The 20,311-nt window shown below is 43.7% G+C and overlaps 1 protein-coding gene and 1 long non-coding RNA gene across 4 annotated transcripts in view; one reads left to right on the top strand and one right to left on the bottom strand.

Moving 5' to 3' along the window:
* The window catches only part of LOC138803592 (3'-5' RNA helicase YTHDC2), a 50,575-nt gene extending 32,290 nt beyond the window's left edge, over positions 1-18,285 (bottom strand). For all 3 annotated transcript variants that reach the window (XM_069987649.1, XM_069987650.1, XM_069987648.1), the window contains exons 1-7: positions 18,046-18,285; positions 16,194-16,284; positions 10,718-10,914; positions 9,195-9,394; positions 5,863-6,029; positions 4,714-4,816; positions 3,244-3,400 (exon numbers count right to left, since the gene is read on the bottom strand). In XM_069987649.1, coding sequence (XP_069843750.1) covers positions 3,244-3,400; positions 4,714-4,816; positions 5,863-6,029; positions 9,195-9,394; positions 10,718-10,914; positions 16,194-16,284; positions 18,046-18,223 — 1,093 coding nt within the window. In that variant the 5' untranslated portion in view covers positions 18,224-18,285. The remainder of the gene's footprint in view (positions 1-3,243; positions 3,401-4,713; positions 4,817-5,862; positions 6,030-9,194; positions 9,395-10,717; positions 10,915-16,193; positions 16,285-18,045) is intronic.
* Positions 18,286-18,892: 607 nt separating this feature from the next.
* On the top strand, positions 18,893-19,896 carry LOC138803590 (uncharacterized). Its single transcript, XR_011364985.1, has 2 exons — positions 18,893-18,972; positions 19,814-19,896. It is a non-coding gene; the product is annotated as an uncharacterized lncRNA (long non-coding RNA).
* Positions 19,897-20,311: the final 415 nt, after the last annotated feature.

Here is a 20,311-nt window from a genome sequence, read left to right on the forward strand (position 1 = left end):
GCTAATCTTGGAAAAAGGAAGTGGAGAGGACATCAAGAATTCAAGAGGAGTCCAGAAGAAAGGGTGAACAAATGCAGCAATGGTACTCACTAGACACTATGTTGAAAATGAATTATACAATTTGTATGTGGGGATGGGGAAAAAAAACTGGGAGTGAGGGAAGGGTGCATTGTCCAAAAAGAAATGTACTCTTTACCTGACTTACATAACTACAACCCCTCTGTACATCACCTTTATAATAATAAAAAAATTAAGAAAAGAAGTCTCGAATTATTCAAAGCTTAGGTCATTGTCCTAGATAAAAGGACATTCAAAGATTTAAACTTAACGAAGTTCTCAACATTATCAGAATTCTACTTCAGAAAAGATCTCTGGCTGCATTGTGGAAAATGGATTTAAAGGTCAGCAGAATGGAATGGAATGAGGTAGGAACTCTTGTGATAATCCAGGTAATAGAAGCCAACTACTTAAATCAGACTAGAGTAAAAACGAAATAGGTTCTTGAAAAAGGAAGTGAAATACAAAGAATTCAGAAAAGCACCAGTAGGAAAGAATGCTGAAGGAAGTGTTGGCTGAAATACTTGCCATCTGGCTTACAAATCCCTAAAGTGGCTACCCTGAGGGAACCAGGAAAGCTAGTAAGAGACACATGTCAGCTAGTGGGAGCTGTGTTTGGTTTTATGCATCTCAAACATGAGGAACCAAAAGTAGCTTTGAATTGGCATAGACTTTCAAGGTGCCAATTGTAACTGCTTAAGCAACTTTATGAAGAGCATGTATAGGTTTGCCCCAGTGACTAGGTCAACAGCAGTAGCATTAACTAAGACAAGCAACTCAAGGAGGAAACCAGGTATTGGGTTTGGAGTATGTCTCAAGGCATTTTGTGTCTATAAGTTACCTAAATCCAAAGCTCTGGAGAACCATCTTCAGCACACCAAAGAAAGAAGCCAAGGGTATGAAGGAGTCTCCAAGCAAACTGACTGCAATTCCAGTAACTAACAGAGTGCAACACAGAGTAGGGAAGATGGGGGGAGGGGGAGAAACTAAGAAGGGAGAGGGAATGGAGAAAGAAAAGGAAATGGATCAAGGGAAATACTCAGGACAATACCAACATTTAAATACTACAAAAGAGAGAGAAGGGAGAAAGATGTGGTGATTCTACAGTGCAGAGTAAGATATGCAAGTTGCAATGCCAAATGAACTGTGGCTCTGAGCATTTCGCCAAAGGGGCAAAATAACACTCAACACTGAAGTAAGATTTTTGTCTGAAATTAAAATATGGAGTATGGCAATTAGATCTGAATCAAAGTTAATTCTCAGAAGATTGCACAAGTAAACGTCCCAGACACAGCTCAAAAATGGAAAGCATTTCAGTTTTTTGAAAAAAGGAAAATGGCCAAAGCTACAAGAAAAAATTAGGACTGGGGGCATGGCTTAAACAGAGAACATCTGCATAGCAAGCTCAAGGTCTTATTATCATTGCACACACCTAAAAAGAAAATCACTAAGTAACTCTAAAACTCATCTGTTCTTTTACTGAGCAATTTCACTTTCAGGACTCTACTCCTAGATATAAGAGTATACAAGGATATACAGACAAGGATATACATTCAAGATATTCTTAAGCCGGGTGCCAGTGGCTCATACTTGTCACCCCTGCTACTCAGGAGGCTGAGATCTGAGGATGGTGGTTCAAAGCCATCCCGAACAGGAAAGACCGTGAGACTCCCATCTCCAATAAACTACCAGAAAACCGAAGTGGCGCTGTGGCTCAAGTGGTAGAGGGCTCATCCTGAGCTGAAGGACTGAGAAACAGCATCCAGGCCCAGAGTTCAAAGCCCCACAATTGACCAAAATATTAAAAATTAAAAATAAATTTTAAAAAAGATATTCTTTTAATCATCATTTATAGGAGGGGGAAGGGAGAATCTAAAACCAATCAGAGTATCTCAAAATAAAAGGAAATATTAAATGTCTTGGTATATACATAGATTATAATAATTAGACAACAGCTTAAAATAAGGAACTAGATCCTACTGAACCAATAAACTGTTTATAACTTATTGTCATGTAAGTAAATCAAACAATAAGTATACGCTCAGGGTTTTGTTTTGTGTATGAGTGTGTGCTGGTCCTAGGGCTTGAACTCAGGGCCTGGGCAGTATCTTTGAGCATTTTCGCTCAAGGCTATCGCTCCACTTCCACTTCTGGCTTTTTAGTGGATAACTGGCAATAGGAATCTCACAGACTTTCCTGCTTGAAGTGGCTTACGATCATGATCCTCAGATCTCAGCTCCTAAGTAACTGGAATTACAGGTGTAAGCCACCAGTGACTAGCTATGCTCAGTTTTATACACCGTTTTTTGTAAATATGTATAGATATATTTGCATACATTTACATGACATGGTTAACTAAGAAAGGAAATCTACCATGCTTTTAAAATCATAGCACCAGCCGGGCGCTGGTGGCTCACGCCTGTAATCCTAGCTACTCAGGAGGCTGAGATCTGAGGATCGCAGTTCAAAGCCAGCCCGGGCAGGAGAGACCATGAGACTCCTATCTCCAATAAACCACCAGAAAACCGGAAGTGGCGCTGTAGCTCAAGTGGTAGAGCGCTCGCTTTGAGCTGAAGCTGAGGGACAGCGCCCAGGCCCAGAGTTCAAGCCCCACGACCAACAAAAAAATAAAATAAAATAAAATAAAATAAAATCATAGCACCAGGAAGATAGGGCATGGAACAGAAAGAGGATAAACACCACTATGAAGTTTTTTTTCTCTATAAATTCTCATTACTATTTCATTAAAATATATACAACTTGTATAATTTTTAAAGAATTTTTTTAAGGATTAGAGGCAAACTCTGGTTCTATTAAAGTGACAGAGCAAATATTAAATGACAGAATACTCAGAAGTAATTGAGAGTAAACATGGAAATATGCTCTATTTTTCAAAAGGACCTCACATTAAAGGGAAGAAGTTGGAAGACAGAATCTAAAGAGAACCCCAGATTAAAATAAAATGTATTTCTTTTTAAGATTAGAGAACTGAATTTACCACACTACACCAAAGGGCTCTGGTGGGAAAGGAGAGGTGAAAAGCAGGGAGAACTAACTGTATCCTTATCTCACAGGATGAAAAGGATGCCCTCTAGTTCAAAACACTCCCCAACTTCTGCTAGGAAAAAGTAAGACATGCCAAAGTTTACTTCATAAAAAGTAAAGAGATCTGATCATTCTACTTACTATATATCACTGGACAACTTCCAAAATATCTTATAAAGAGATTTACATCCAAGGCAGCACTTGAAAGAATCAGTTTCAAAGTCGGGTGCTTTTGCAACAAATCTCTTAACTTTGTAAGTAAAAAATCACTAAATCGATCCCGTTCATGCACTTCATCCTGAATCAAATAAAACCACGCAACAGTTAAAAGTTATGAATGACAACTCTTTAAAGTAACGGTATGCTAGACTTACACAAGTTCAAATTAAACGTGGACAAAGTTAACTGGTGTTAGGGAAGATACTGTATGATAGACAAGTCAGAATCAAGCATTAACAACTATGCAAAACAAAGTTCTGTAAAACTACATGAGCTAGAACAAATTCTAAACAAGTAGAGCTTAATATAGCTCCATTATAAACAAAACTAAAGACACATATACTGGGCAAGTACAAGCTACTTGGGAGGCTGAGACAGCAGGATCACCAGTTTTAGAGACCAGACCAGGAAACCTATTAAGAGCTCATCTCAAAAACAAAAAAATATGGGGCTGGGAAGATGGCTCAGTGGTAGAGTGCTTGCCTTGCATGCCATGAGGCCCTGGGTTCAATTCCTCAGCACCACATAAGCAAAAAGAAAAAACTGAAAGTGGTGTTGTGGCTCAAGTGGTAGAACGCTAGCCTTGAGCTGAAGAGCTGAGGGACAGTGCCCAGGCCCAGAGTTCAGGTGCCACGACCGGACCCAAAAAAAAAAAAAAGTGTGTGTGTGTGTGTGTATATATATATATATATATAAAGTATCTATATATACTTTTATATATGCTGCTAGCATCGGAAGTCAAGTGCATCTTCTGGCTTAAGTTTCCAACAGGTGCTTATTAAAAGCTTATATAGGGGCTAGGAAGATGGCTCAGTGGTAGAGTGCTTGCCTTGCATGCCTGAGGCCCTGGGTTTGATTCCTCAGCACCACATAAAGCAAAATGAAAAAAGCCAGAAGTGGCGCTGTGGCTCAAGTGGTAGAGCGCTAGCCTTAAATGAAGAGCTGAGTGACAGCACCCAGGCCCAGAGTTCAGGCCCCACGACCGGACCCAAATAAATAAACAAATAAATAAATAATAAAAGTTTATATAATTTAATTTTATTCATCAACATTCATAATCTTATTTAATCAAGAGCTAATTTAGCCAACTTACCATATAAGGAAAATACATATTAAAGGAAGGACTGAGTACCTTTAGAGATGGAAAAAAATAGAACCTTCTACATATAAAATGGTTATTTTTCCCATGTCTTATTTTTTCCCCATAAAACTTGAAGAATATTTAATACAAAATATTTATTTCTAGTAGTTACAGACAAAAAAATAAGTTGATGAGAATAGGCTGTCCAGAACAATGAATTACTTTTCATTTTGACCCTATTCTAAAAACGCAATTAAGGATTTAACTTCAACAATGTGAGCAGCCTGTGGCAAACTCAGGAGCACTCTTACCACAATCACATGGGTCACTGTTGACAAGGTACTGTCCCCGGCCATCAATGTGCGAAGCAGCACCCCATTTGTGCAAAATGTCAGCAGTGTCTTTGGAGAAACCCTTTGTAAGACAACAAACACAGTGCACAATTACCAATCTTCTAGGAGATTAAAAATTGCTTTATCTGCTGGTCTTAGGTACAGTTTAATAAATATTAGTAATGGTGTAATGGCTTATTAGGAAAGTTATATGAAGTACACAGTTTCTACATGGTAATCTCACAACTTCGTTATGAGTAACTGTCTTATTAACTAAGCAATATACACATTTGAAAAAAAAAACTCAGGTTGAAAAACAACCTTAAGTACTTCTTACTTGGGGAAAAGAATGCATCACAAACTAAACCAACTTTCAGAATCACTAATGAAGACAAATAAATAGTATTTGTCAAGAGGTGCCCTGTGTCCTACTGGAGGCTGAGCATTCTTAAGCAGAAGGCCTCAAATCTAAATTATTCAGGAAGTGTTGGGTTTCAGTACATTTCTGATTATAGACGCTTAATCGGTACAGTTGATACAAGTATCCCAATTTCTGGACACCTCTAAAATCGGATGCACTACTGGTGATAAAGGGACAATATTCAATCTGGATCAATGATGGTTCTTACTATATGCATTAACACCAAAGCCATGTTCTAGGTGCCGAATTAGCTTCATTTTGCAGGGGAAACGGAGTCTCAGCAAGGTGAAATAACTTGTACACATTACCACACTATGAAATGGGGTTTGCACATCTGGTCCAAACTGTTTTTCAAACTATTTATTCAATACCTCACCAAGTTCAGACATGATGTCAACATCCTGGTACAAAGTGATCATTTAATTTTCAACTAACATGCTGGGCACTCATGTAATCCTAGCAACTCAGGAGGCTGACCACTGAGGATCACAGTGTGAAGCCAGACTGGGCAGGAAAGTCTGTGAGACCCCATCTCCAATTAAACATCAAAAGATGCAGAAGGGGAGCTGTGGGTCAAGTGCTAGCCTTGAGTCCAGTCCTAGGACCAGTACAAAATCTTTTTTTTCTTTTTCAAGTAACATATCCTTAGTTTTTAATGACATGTACATACTTAAGTCTTTTCTGAGCATGAGGAGGACTGCCTTTACCTGCTTTCTAATCGGATCTGATAACCAATTGTTTGACCAATTCTTTCCCTTCTCTCGGCAGCAACTCTTTCAGCCACAGCAATGGCTGCTAATCGTCTTGGCTGTGTACAAAATATGCGGCAGGGGATTCCATTTTTAAAGCAGTCATCTAAGAGGAACTGAGGAATCTGAAATGAAAGTTTTAAAATATTATGAAATGCCATACATTTTTTTCATTGCCAGAGAAATCCAAATGAATCAACTGAGAAACTGTTAGAACCAAAAAAGTTCTCAAATAAACAAAAATTGAGGAAAATTTGTTGCCAGTAAATATACCTTGCAGAACCCCTCTGTACAGTATCTTTATAATAAAAAGAAATTAAATATATATATATATATATATGCACTGCAGGAAAATAAAATAGGCCAGAAACTCTGATCTTCAGAAGAAACATAAAACAAGGAATAGATTAATGTAAAAATTTATTTTTCTTTTCCTCAATTGACCTAAGATGTAAGCTTGCTCAGAATAGTGATAGTATGTGATTATATATGATTATGTATGTATCCTATGTGTGCATGGCTGTAAGTTATGACATCAGTGTCATAACATCATGTCCCTGCATGCAGGGACACAAGGGAAGGATCTGTAAGGATGCTATTTTTAATGAACTCTCACCACCGGTGGAGTGGTAGTGATAGCTGAAGGTAGATAGAACAGATGTGTACTGCAAACCCTGTGGTCTGCTGGAAAAAGTAAAAAATAATGAAGAGTATTATCCTACACACCGTAAGCTACATTGAGTAACAAGTGGCATCCTGGAGCTAGCAGAAAGGATGAGCTTAAAGATACATGAACAAAAACTCCAAAAACAGACCCAGGTATAATAAAATGGAATACTAAATTAGGGGGCAAAGGGTTTTTACATAAAAGATGTATTTCAACAAATACTGACAAAGAATAAAGATTTCTACTTGATATGAATACAATGAAATTCCTAAGAAATGTTTTAAATAAAAGTATTAGAATAGAATATTTATAGGAAAACATTACTTTTAATGTTCAAGTAGAAAATGCTCTCCTTCCCAAAAACCTTAAAAAAAACTTTAAAAACCTTAAAAAAAAAACTTTAAAAACATTAAAAAGAATGACTAAAGAATGTTAAACTACTAAACAAAATACCATAAGAAAAATTTAAAAGATTAGAAATTATTTTTAAATATTTAATAGACAATAGACATAGATGCATAACACAAAGTATTCTAAAAAATTCATTCAAAATGATTAAAACAAAAAAAAGGATATAAATAGGAAACACACACCAGGCATAGTATAGCACACACCTGTACTCCCAACATTCATGAAGCTGAGGCAGGAAGATTGTGAATGTGTGTGTATGTGTATGTGTGTGTGGCGTGTGGTGTGTATATTTAACTCCTCTGAGCTAGTTTCTTCATGTTTGAAATACAGGAAGTTCTTAGCTTGCAAAAGTTACTATGAGCACAATGCCCATCTTGCTCAAGTCTTAAGAGACACAGGAACATTTAATAGTGTTTTAATATATTACTAACTACAATATCCTTAACATGGCATCTGCACTTCTAGAAATTTATCCTCCCAGAAAAGCAAATAAATGTTAGGAAACAAGGAGAGTAAGGTTCCTACTCTGCACCAGGGCAAGTAACATCTGGACACTTCAGTTCTTATTTCTTATCTGTAAAAAGAGAGGATAAAAATCTACTTGTTTTGAGGTTATGAAGAGGCTGGAATAATACAGCCCTTGTAAAACTTAACACATAGTAAAACTGTCACTTTTTATCATTATGTCTGGGAAAACATGCAGCTATTTTTAAGATGAGGTAAGCTTCTAAGTACCGGCATAGAAAAATATCTAATTTTGGCTAGATGAAAAAATAAAAGCAAATGTCATTATCTATGTTTATTACCAGATGCACGTATGTGTGCCTGTGTTCTCTTTTCAGCAAGAGAACACAAGAAAAGAGAACACAACAATACACACACTTTGTCCCTCAACAACTAAAAAACATATTGCAGGTTTCTAACAATAATGCAGGAAGAGAATTAACAGAATACTAACTCCATTTCTCCCTTCCTATATAATATGTTCCATGATGTTTTATATAATGAAATGCAAGTATTACTTAATTTCCTAACATTAAAAGCAAAATGCTACGATTTTTACATTTTTTTATTGCATATTAGAATTTGGTTAGCTTTCAGTATTTGAGTGAGTCTTAACTTCAGGTGCTCATTACTACACTATGGGAGGCACTGAATCTACAAGAGAGTTACAAATCCCCTTAAACCTTCACAGTCATCAGTGGGGAAACCGGAATTTGGTTTTGTTTTTTTTTTTTTTTGGGTCCGGTTGTGGAGCCTGAACTCTGGGCCTGGGCGCTGTCCCTCAGCTTTTCAGCTCAAGGCTAGCACTCTACCACTTGAGCCACAGTGCCACTTCCGGCTTTTTTTCTTTTTGCTTATGTGGTGCTGGGGAATCGAACCCAGGGCCTCAGGCATGCAAGGCAAGCGCTCTACCACTGAGCCACCTTCCCAGCCCCGAAACCGGAATTTGGATGCAAGGTTCCCAAATGCCTCCCTTGACACCAAAGGACTTACAAAGGGCACCTGCCCCTCTGTCTCACTGAAGTACAAATGTGCCAATTAAAAAACAAATAATTAATGGGCTGGGAAGGTGGCTCAGTGGTAGAGTGTTTGCCTTCCATGCATAAGGCCCTGGGTTCAATTCCCCAGCACCACCTAAGCAGAAAAAGCTGGAAGTGGCACCGTGGCTCAAGTGGTAGAATACTAGCCTTGAACTGAAGAGCTGAGGGACAGCGCCCAGGCCCAGAGTTCAGGCCCCACAACTGACAAAAAAAAATAAATAAGATAATTTAAAAACAGTTCCTTTCTACAGATTCTCTAAATATACTTCTAATAATAATTTATTTCTGAAATAACCAGTAGAATAACCAGAAATTTTTTAAACATGTGTCGTAGCCAGACGCTGGTGGCTCATGCCTATAATCCTAGCTACTCAGGAGGCTGAGATCTAAGGATCATGGTTCAAAGCATTGGTTCAAAGCCCGACCGGGGCAGAAAAGACTGTGAGACTCTTGTCTCCAATAAACCACCAGAAAACTGGAAGTGGCACTGTAGCTCAAGTGGTAGAGTGCTCGCCTTGAGCTGAAGAGCTGAGGGACAGCGCCCAAGCCCAGAGTTCAAGCCCCATGACTGACAAAAAAACAAAAAACAAAAAACATCTGTAGCCTAACTCTGGTGTAAAACTACAACATGGGACAAATTTTCTTCTTGAAAACAACCAAGAACAAACCTGTGTGGTCTTTCCTGACCCAGTTTCTCCTACAATCAAGACTACTTTATTTTCCTTAATTATGTTAACAATCTCTTCTTGTTTCTCAAACACTGGCAAAGACTGCCTGAATGCATCAAATTCTGATTCTCCTCTTTTTACTGGAACTTGAGGTATGCCATTGTTGAGTCGCCCGCTTGTCTTGCTCATTTCTCTGTTTTCTTTGAAAAGGAATAAAAAAGAAAATATTCATGATCCACAGTGAAAAAGAAGTGCTGAGAACAAAGATAAGTAGCTTCTATGTAATCCAGTCTACAGTTAGCAAACTTCTCCTACCCAGCTGTGCACCACAGCATGCACTACAAATGTCACTAGGATTGAATACAAAGCAAACACCTCAAGCGTATTCCTTATGCATAGCGAACGAAAGTTGATAATTCAATAACCATTAAAAAGAAAAGTGTTGACAATCTAAATCATTTTCAGATTTGCTCTAAGTTTCTCTCACTCACAAAAAATTAAAACTTTGAAATAGTAAATAATGTTCATACTTAAAATACATTACATACAATGTGAAACAGCATTAAAAAAGTTAACTAAGGTTACACAACATGATTAAATGATTAAACAGAATAACAGAATAATATGTGTAAATACAAGGTTGTAATGCTTAGTGAATTTCCTAATTGAGCATTTAGCCACATTTAACTAAGCAGGCAGGAGAAGTTTTTGGTTGGTTTTTATTTTATTTTTTTAATTCTCTAGACAAATCAGAATGTTTTTCTATGCTTGTATTTAGAACAAGCTCTTCAGAGCGGGGGGATGTAGCTAGGTGATAAAGCACCAGCCTTGCATGCATATGACCCCGAGTTCAATCCTCAGCACCACCAAATAAATACAAGTTAAAAAATAAAAATAAAAACTAGACAAAACAAATTCATTCTCTTCACCATGTATTTGCTACACAACACAGATGCTGGAGCAGTGACCACCAATGAATTTATGACTACCATTTCAATAAGATAAACTTTCTCACTTGGAAGTAATTCTTCCAAATAACTTCTTTTTAAAACTATAAATCTGAGAAATTGATGGGACAATTCTGCCCCATCCCTTAGCAGAAGCTAAGCCTCCCCATCAAACTCCTGGTCACTATGGCATCGCAGCAGCATAATTTCGGGAAGCCTAGACTTTGGATCAATCCCAGCTCTGAAGTTCACTGGCTGGTTGAGTGACCTTAAATTATTTAACTCCTTTGAGCTACAGTTTCATCATCTTTGAAATTTAGGAAGTTCTTAGCTTGCAAAGGTTGCTATGAGGCCCTTTACAGAGGTCAGCATGTCCCCTAGCTAATAGCTAATACTATAATAACACTTAAGAGTAAACTTGGCTCAACTCCATGACATGCCTTAACGCTGCATTTTGTTTCATACTTTTCACCACCTTTACTTATTTCTAACAAACTATAAAAACTTTTAGTTTTTAACATCTAAAATGGAAAAGTCATCAAATACAAAATAAGGTAACTCCCAGGGCATACATACCAGCTTCAACTGCAAACACATTTCCTCTTTCTGTTTTAGGCAGAAGTTCAGTACGCTCTTTATTGGTGACAGGAAATCTCTGAATTAGGCTCCTAACAGCGTGTTTTGTGTTATGAGTCAAATTACAGGTCATCACTGCATGAGCTGTTTCTGATCCGTCTTTCTTCTTCACAGTTAGGTATCTATTTGCTCCCTTTCTAAATATTAATAAAAACCATTTATTTACTACAGTCAACTCATTCACATATGACATATACCCACTTAGAAATTATGTCTCAAGCAAAACAATGGGAAAGAAAGATCAAAATGGTTTGAGAAATCCCAAAGAGCTCAGTAAGGACAGATTTGGAGTTCAAGTGGCCACAAGGTTATTTTCAATTGAAATCTGAAAATGCTACAAAACAAAAAACAAAAAAAACACTTACCCACAAGTGTTGAGTACCTATTGTTGACAAAAATTTAAACCTAATGAAAATCAGGGAAATTATAAAGTACATGTAATTTTTATGGCATTTGTATTTGTTGCTCATTTCTATAATATGATAATGCCATTCACAAATGGTAAACATTTAGATGAAATATCACCAGTTAACATATGCTAGGAAGCAGAGAGGGAAAAATTTGAACAAAAGAACCTAAAAATGATAATGAAATCTGTGGCTGACAGTTCAAATGACTATGTCCCACTGAACGCTTCCAGTATGTGAGAAATGACCTGCTCCCATGAAAACCTGTTGGGAGAAATGAGTAACACAGAAGAAATGCTAACTATATCAATACACATTTTTTTTTTGGGGGGGGGGGGTCCAGTTGTGGGGCCTGAACTCTGGGCCTGAATGCTGTCCCTCAGCTCTTCAGCTCAAGGCTAGCGCTCTACCACTTGAACCACAGTGCTACTTCCAGCTTTTTTCTTTCTGCTTATGTGGTGCTGAGGAATCGAACCTAGGGCTTCATGCACACAAGGCAAGCGCCCTACCACTGAGCTACCTTCCCAGCCCCTCAATACACATTATTTTAATAAAATACAATGTTCACAGCTTCTGGCTCTATCCTTCAATTATAAGGTAATGATGATCTAACACTGTTCAAGAACGTTATTTCCTGGAATTGTTTCTTCAACTAATCTTCAACTGACAGTTCCTCTTAGTACTTCTGTAGCTCTAAGAGTATTAAGGAAAATATTACACAGTGAAGTCCCCAAATGTGATGTGGATAAGGCAAAAGGACAGTGATTAGGAGCTCCTGCTCTGAAGGCACACAGGCCTGGGTATGAATCCCAGGTCTAATGCTTAGTAACATGGGACTATACACAAACTCATAGCTCAGAGCCACCTAGCTCAAGTGATTATTCACATGGTTAAGACTGAATGGACTGCAAGGACTGCAAGAGTGTGCTATAAACAGGAAAAAGCTTGTAATTATAATCAAGGAAAAAAGTCATTCTTAAAAGTTTTAAAAAACATTTACCATTTGTGAATGGCACTATCTTATTACAGAAATGAACAGAAATACAAATGCCATAAAAATTACATGTACTTTATCATTTCCTTGGTTTTCATTAATTTAAATTTTTGCCAACAATTTCGTCTTCTCTTAGAATATTAAACTACAGATTAACCTACAACATTTTGATTAATGATTCTTCCAGGTGAGGCTTTCATTTTACCAAGTTTTTTATTTTCCAGAAATCTCTTACTGAATACTACTTTATAATAAAGTGTAAGTTTTCTGTGATCAGGTACTCCTTGAGTGCTTAATGATGATTTTAAAACAATTTTTTAAATGATTAAATTTTAGAACTGTGTGAATCAAGTGGTAGAGAAGCATACTAGCACACACAGACGTACATTTACACATACACATACACACTTGTACACGCACACTATAAATTTTAACCTAAAAATTTCAGTTACTTCCATAAGAAAATCAAATGTTTTGGAACATGCTTTTCCCAGAGACCTCTCTGCAAGTTCTGAAACTATGCATTACAATCAATTATTCATCCCTTCATGTGTTGTTCAAAAAATGTGAACTGCAAGAGATATGAAGTATGTTGAAGTAAGTGCTGGATGGAGCCTAGGAGGCTAGTGTTCATCTACTAATAATTCCTCAACTACCTGGTTACATGATAAAAATATTTTAAATTCTGTAATACTACACCTTGGTTTAAAAAACCCTGTACCTTTCCAATGTATCTACCAGCTACAGAAGGTTTTGCCATATTACACCTTTAGCTAATTTTCTTTCACTCATTCAATGATATGCAGCGTAGTAATTGAGCACCTAAGATACACCAGACACTACAGAAGAAACTAGAATTAGAAAACTGAGTAAAACATACTCCTTCCTCAATAACATAACAATCAAAATAATGTGTTAAGATGAATGCTTCCTAACACAGATTACATTACCTAAAATAATTCACAAGGCGCCTGTGGCTCACGCAACTCAGGAGGCCAAACATTACTGTCCAAAGCCAGCTTGGGCAGGAAAGTCCTTGAGACTCTTATCTCCAAATAACCACCAAAAAACTGGAAGTGGTGCTGTTGCTCAAAATGGTAGAGCGCCGGCAATGAGCAAAAACTCTCAGGTATAGTACCCAAGTCCCAAGTTCAAGCCCCACATCTGACCAAAAAAGTAAATTCAAAGTTAGCTTTCTGCAAAAACAAAGCATTTGAAAAATCAATGGCTACTAAATAAACACTGTACAAAGTTTGCTCAAAATGAAAAGGAATGAACTAAGAAATCTAAGAAGTCTGCCTGAAGATTTTAGGCATGAGGAACTGAGTAAGCAAGTGACACTGTTTCCCTCAGTATTTCCTTCCTTCTACCTCACCTCCTGCTCTTCAGTGTTAACTCATTCCCTGAGCTGGGTGTGACTCACTGTTAAGAGTGTTTACTTAGTGTAGATGAGGCCCTGGATTCAATTCTTAGAACTGTAAATACACACACACACACACACACACACACACACACACACACACACACACACACACACACACACACACACACACACACACACACACACACACACACACACACACACACACACTCTCTCTCTCTCCTCTCTCTCTCTCTCTCTCTCTCTCTCTCTCTCTCTCTCTCTCTCTCTCTCTCTCTCCACAGTCCTAGCACTCAGGAGGCTGAGACAGGTAAATGGCAAGTTTCAGACCACTGCTACATGTTGAGATACTGTATTGAAATAAAAGGGTTCCTCAGTTGCCTTTCTTGTCCTGGTACCTTTTCTCTTTCTCTCTCCTTTCTCAGATGTTTCTCCATTCTGGATCACCTTTCAAATGACCATGCTATTGAATAGAAATACAGGTAGTCTGTACAAACAGGCTGCTTTTTTATGAATAATTGCTAGCCATCATAAACAGTGCTATTTAGAATTTAAAACTATCACTTAGCCATAGAAATGACGCAACTACATAGAAGCTTGTTTTCTAACGCAAGCCCCAAACTTCTTATCAGCAACTCTAAAATTCAAAAAAGCTCTGAAAACTGGAAATTGTTTTTATTTTTTGGTGTTGGTTATGGGGCTTGAACTTAGGGCCTGGGTTCTGTCCCTAAGCTTTTTCTCTCAAGGCTAGTGTTCTACCACTTTGAGTCACAGCTCCATTTCTCTTTTTTTTTTAAGTCTCACAGACTTTCCTTCCCTGGGCTGGCTTGGAACCATGCTCCTCAGATCTCAGCTTCCTGAGTAGCTAAAATTACAGATTTGAGTCACCACCAGCACCTGGCTTGGAAGTTATTTTTTTTATAAGTTTGCAGCAACTCCATGGGCAACAAAGCCTGATTAAATTAACATGAGGTTATTAAATCTTTATGTGGTGTGAATATTTATACATTTTCCAAAAAAATATTAATGGAAGTAAAGGTGAAGCCTCTACCTTATTAGAAGTACTGTGTAACATACAATAAGGGCACTTCTGATGCCATTCTAAATTCTGAAAGATCTGAACCTCAAACCATGTTTTGAAGATCATGGCTTAAGTATTTTCCTTTTCAAGTGTAGCGTTTACCCATCTAGTAGAGTGAGTCATATGAACCTAGCCAGGAGCCAGGTTCCTGATGAACCTAGTTAGGAACCTAATTGCTCTTTTAGGATTTACCTAGGTGACAGGCATCTAAGCTAAAGTCCAGTTTCAGCCAGTACAATAGGCATTCATGGAGCTGGGAAGGTGGCTCAGTGGTAGAGCGCTTGCCTTGCATGCCTGAGGCCCTGAGTTCGATTCCTCAGCACCACATAAGCAAAAAGAAAAAAGCCAGAAGTGGTGCTGTGGCTCAAGCGGTAGAGCGCTAGCCTTGAGCTGAAGAGCTGAGGGACAGCGCCCAGGCCCAGAGTTCAGGCCCCACAACTGGACCCAAAAAAAAAAAAAAAAAAAAAATAGGCATTCATATGCAAGACCTTATTACCTTGTAATCCACTCTTCAAAGACATGTTTTGATCAAAAACAAAAATAATGTGCCCAACTGCAACTTTTTTTTGGGGGGGGTCTGGTCATGGGGCCTGAACTCTGGGCCTGGGCGCTGTCCCTCAGCTCTTCAGCTCAAGGCTAGCGCTCTACCACTTGAGCCACAGCGCCACTTCTGACTTTTTCCTTTTTGCTTATGTGGTGCTGAGGAAATCGAACCCAGGGCCTCTGGCATGCAAGGCATGCGCTCTACCACTGAGCCACCTTCCCAGCCCCCAACTGCAACTTTTAAACTATCTTTTCCTTACATCTTAAAATCTCACCTTGAAGGGGTTCAGAGTATGCCTCCAAGATGTGTACTCTTCCCATTAGGGCTATTTTGAACTAAAGAAAAATGAAAAAGCAGACAAAGAGCTCTCATCCTTCCGTTCCAGGCCAAAACAGCAGGCTGATGCTTAGTCACAGAGACATCTGCTAGATAAACCCTCAGGGAACCAGAGAAGCCAGCAAGGCAAAACTTGTTAAAACCACCTTTATCTTCTAGCAGTGTAACTAAGCAATTACAGGCTCCACGGCCTTTATGTTTGTTTTTGTTTTTCAAGAGTAGATGCTCTATAAAACAAGGTTGAATTCATCTTCACTGGCCTCCCTCGGCTTATATGCAATTCACCTTTTAACAAACATTTTCCTCTCGTTAATCTGTCTTGTATCAGAGTCTAAGTTTCAAAAAGAAAACTGTACTTCCTTCTCCCTTCTCTAGAAAGAGGTGAAAAGAAAAAAGAAATAACTCAGGCCTTGGTAAAGACCTGAGTTTATCTACACACACTGTAATTTAAAATGCAGAGCTAAATGGCAAATAACTAAATGTAGTAAGTCACATGTATCCTTCTCTTGATAAATACATCTTCCCTTGAGGATGAGTGTGGTGGTGCACACCTGTAATGCACCAGCAGGCTGGAGCCGGCAGACTGTAAGCTCCAGCATGTGCCATACAGGCAGACAATCTCTAAAACAAAATAAGGAAAAATTATTTTTAAAATAACGAGATATCAGCTTACCCTTTACTCTTAGAGACCAAACCAAGAGACTGACTCAACCGATGAATAAAGGCTCTTTCAGTACTAGTCAAAGAAGAGGGAAATTCCATTTCTACATGGGGGAAAAGAAGAGTAATATCATTAGTGGACAATTTTCATTTTTTTAATCTTATTTTTTTGGGGGTCCGGTCGTGGGGCCTGAACTCTGGGCCTGGGCGCTGTTCCTCAGCTCTTCAGCTCAAGGCTAGCGCTCTACCACTTGAGCCACAGCGCCACTTCCGGCTTTTTACTTTTTGCTTATGTGGTGCTGAGGAATCGAACCCAGGGCCTCATGCATGCAAGGCAAGTGCTCTACCACTGAGCCACCTCCCCAGCCCTACTGGACAATTTTCTTGCAAGTAAAGTGAATATAAATACAAAACATGTAACCTATATGCGTATGTAAGCAATCAAACTTACACTTTGTGTGAAGAGTAAACGTTAATAACTACCCAGTGGCTAACAGAATTCATATTCGTTTTTTAAACTATGTATTAAACCTAAAAAGGACCCTAATTTCACCAAAGGTGATTCTTCTCATTTGTCCTGGACTCTGAAGTCCTGCATTAAGGCGAGTGAGCAAGTGGGGACAGACAGACTGGGTCCGGTCCCACACCCCCCCCCAACCCGGGCCCGACCCCAACTACGACCCCAGCCCCGGCCCCGACCCCGACCCCGACCCCCAGTCCGACCCCGGCCCCGACCCCGACCCCGACCCCGGCCCCGACCCCGACCCCGACCCCGGCCCCGGCCCCGACCCCGGCCCCGACCCCCAGCCCGACCCCGACCCCGGCCCCGACCCCCAGCCCGACCCCGGCCCCGACCCCCAGCCCGACCCCGACCCCGTCCCCGACCCCCAGCCCGACCCCGACCCCGGCCCCGACCCCCAGCCCGACCACGACCCCGGCCCCGACCCCCAGCCCGACCCCGGCCCCGACCCCGGCCCCGACCCCGACCCCGGCCCCGGCCCCGACCCCGGCCCCGACCCCGGCCCCGACCCCGGCCCCGACCCCGACCCCGGCCCCGGCCCCGACCCCGACCCCGGCCCCGGCCCCGGCCCCGGCCCCGGCCCCGACCCCCAGCCCGACCCCGGCCCCGACCCCGGCCCCGGCCCCGACCCCGACCCCGGCCCCGGCCCCGGCCCCGGCCCCGACCCCCAGCCCGACCCCGGCCCCGACCCCGGCCCCGGCCCCGACCCCGACCCCGGCCCCGGCCCCGGCCCCGGCCCCGACCCCCAGCCCGACCCCGGCCCCGACCCCGGCCCCGACTCCCCAGCCCCAGCCCAACCCCGGCCCCAGCCCCAGCCCCAGCCCCAGCCCCAGCCCCAGCCCGGCCCCGGCCCCGGCCCCGGCCCCGACCCCGACCCCGACCCCGACCCCCAGCCCGGCCCCGGCCCCGACCCCCAGCCCGACCCCGACCCCGGCCCCGACCCCCAGCCCGACCCCGGCCCCGGCCCCGACCCCCAGCCCGGCCCCGACCCCGGCCCCGACCCCGGCCCCGACCCCCAGCCCGACCCCGGCCCCAGCCCGACCCAGGCCCCGGCCCCGACCCCGACCCCGGCCCCGGCCCCAGCCCCAGCCCCAGCCCCAGCCCGGCCCCGACCCCGGCCCCGGCCCCAGCCCCAGCCCCAGCCCCAGCCCGGCCCCGGCCCCAGCCCCAGCCCCAGCCCCAGCCCGGCCCCGGCCCCGACTCCCCGGCCCCGGCCCCAGCCCCAGCCCCAGCCCCGGCCCCAGCCCGGCCCCGACCCCGGCCCCGGCCCCAGCCCCAGCCCCAGCCCGGCCCCAGCCCCAGCCCCAGCCCCAGCCCCGACCCCGGCCCCGCCGCACACCCCCACCTCGCTGGTCCCCGTATCGGAAGCGCTCCAGGGCGATGTTCACGGCGATCTTCACCTCCTCGTCGATACGAATGTCCTTGAGTCCCTTGGCCCGGCCGCCGCCCCCGGGACCCCCCGAGGCCGGGCCGCCCGCGCCCGGGGCCGGCGGCCGCGGGGAGACGCTGCTGGGCCTCGACATGGCCCTGAGGAGATGCTCGCCCCGCGCCGACGCCGCCAGGCCTGCGGTGGGCGGACGGGGAACCGGGGACCGGGACGAGGGGCTGCGGGGGGGGGGGGGTGAACGGGGCGCCTCAGGCGGGGCGAAGGCCGCGGCCGCTCGGCGTCACCAAACAGCCCTCGCTCGCCTCAGCAGACGCGGCGGACGGCGAGCGGCGCGCCACTGAAGCCGTCCCGGCGAGGCCCGGAGTGCGCACGCGCGGGGACCTCCCGCCCGCCTGGGGTGGGGAGGGGGGGGAGTAGGCGAAGGGGACGTCGGCGCCGTGACGTCAGCGCGTCGGCCGCGTGCGGCTGGGTCCCGGCTCCGCCTCGCTGCTCGCCCGGAAGTCCCCGTCAGGCGCTCGGCGGGTGCCGCGCGGAGCTCAGGTGTCGCTGTCCTTGCGTCCGGCCTCGCCCTGCACACACCCCTCACCTCACACCCCTCTTCCTTCAACACGGGGGGCTCCCCGCGGTGCGCCCGGCGTCGGGGGGGGGGGGGGGAGCCGCGCGGCCCGGCCGGCGGGGGGGCGCGCGAAGCCCGTCCGGCCCGGCGCGCGGCGGCCCGGGGATTCCCGTTCCGCTCGGGACGGCCGGGGCGGACGCTGCTTTATTCCTTCTTGACCTGACGTTTCCAGGTTCCCCCCGACGGACCCGTGGACGTTTTCGCTGGCCGCGCAGACCCGTGGGGCGTGACGGACCCTGAGCCAGCCCTCGGCCAGGGGGTGGACCCAGGTGGGACGTCCCGGAGGCGGGGGGGGGGGGAAGGGGGGAGGGGAGGGGAGGGGGAGCTAATGGGAGCCCCACTGGGAGATCTGGGGTTCCCTCCCCCCCCATAGCTAACCCCAACCTCCCTAATTCCTGAAGATCTAGTCTTCCCCAGGAGCGATCTTGTTCAGATATGTATTTTTATATACATAATGCGTATTATGCATAATTATATAGTGTAGGTATTAAATATTACGTATCATATAATGATACATAATATATACTACTAAATATATGTATTTTATATATATACATATATACATATATATATATGAGCCAAATGAGAGGTCAACTGTCAGACTAGTAGTGTGTGAAGCCCTGCATTAAAACCACACACACAGGGCTGGGAAGGTAGTTCAGTGGTAGAGCGCTTGCCTCGCATGCATGAGGCCCTGGATTCGATTCCTCAGCACCACATAAGCAGGAAAAAAAAAAGCCGGAAATAACGCTGTGGCTCAAGTGGTAGAGCACTAGCCTTGAGCTAAAGAGCTGAGGGACAGCGCAGGCCCAGAGTTCAGGCCCAAGACCAAACCCAAAAAAAAAAGAAATCAGGAAGTAAGCCACAGAAAATATTCACTGTAAGGTCCTCTCCTGGGTGGCAAGAAGACTCCACCCTCCTCGCAGCAAAGTCTCCACCCAGTACCTGCGTTACCTAGACAACTGGCACACCTGGAAGAAGTCACATCTGTATTCCCTGAGGTCACATCTGAATTTGATGTGGCCACACCTTTCTCCACCCATACCCTAGATAAGGCCTAGCCCAGGCCCAGATGCTCTCTCTTCTAGTTCTTTTCTCTTTCTTTCTCAGCTCTCTCTCTTTCCCAGCCACGTGGAGGGCCAACATGGCCTGGTGCCAGCCTGAGCGATGAATAAACCTACCTCTTACCTGAATACCACGTGTGTGGTGCTGTTCTTACTCGGCTACCTCTTTTTAAAAACCTAACACGTCCTTCCATAAAGCAAAACAGACCACAGAACACCTGTAACACAAGAATTGGAATTCACAGCTCATCTTCAGCTAAAGAGCTTGTTTAATTCCCAACGTGTTAGTCAGTTTCTAAAAGCTTGGCAGAGTGTCACAGGGTCACGAATTACATTAGAAACAACCCATAAAACAAGCACTCAAGGGAGGTAGGGATCAGGAGGATTGCAAGTCAAGGCCAGCTGCAGCAAACAAGAAGATTTCCCCATCTCAACCAATAAGCCAAACGTAACTGCATTCCAGCTCCTCAGCAATCACAGGAAGGAAGATCTTGCTCTGAGTCCAGCTGTAAGCAAAAACAAGAGATGCAATCCAGAAAAGAAA

This window comes from Dipodomys merriami, unplaced genomic scaffold, assembly GCF_024711535.1.
Source record: "Dipodomys merriami isolate MVZ:Mamm:240054 unplaced genomic scaffold, mDipMer1.0.p SCAF_342, whole genome shotgun sequence".
Lineage (NCBI taxonomy): Eukaryota > Metazoa > Chordata > Mammalia > Rodentia > Heteromyidae > Dipodomys > Dipodomys merriami.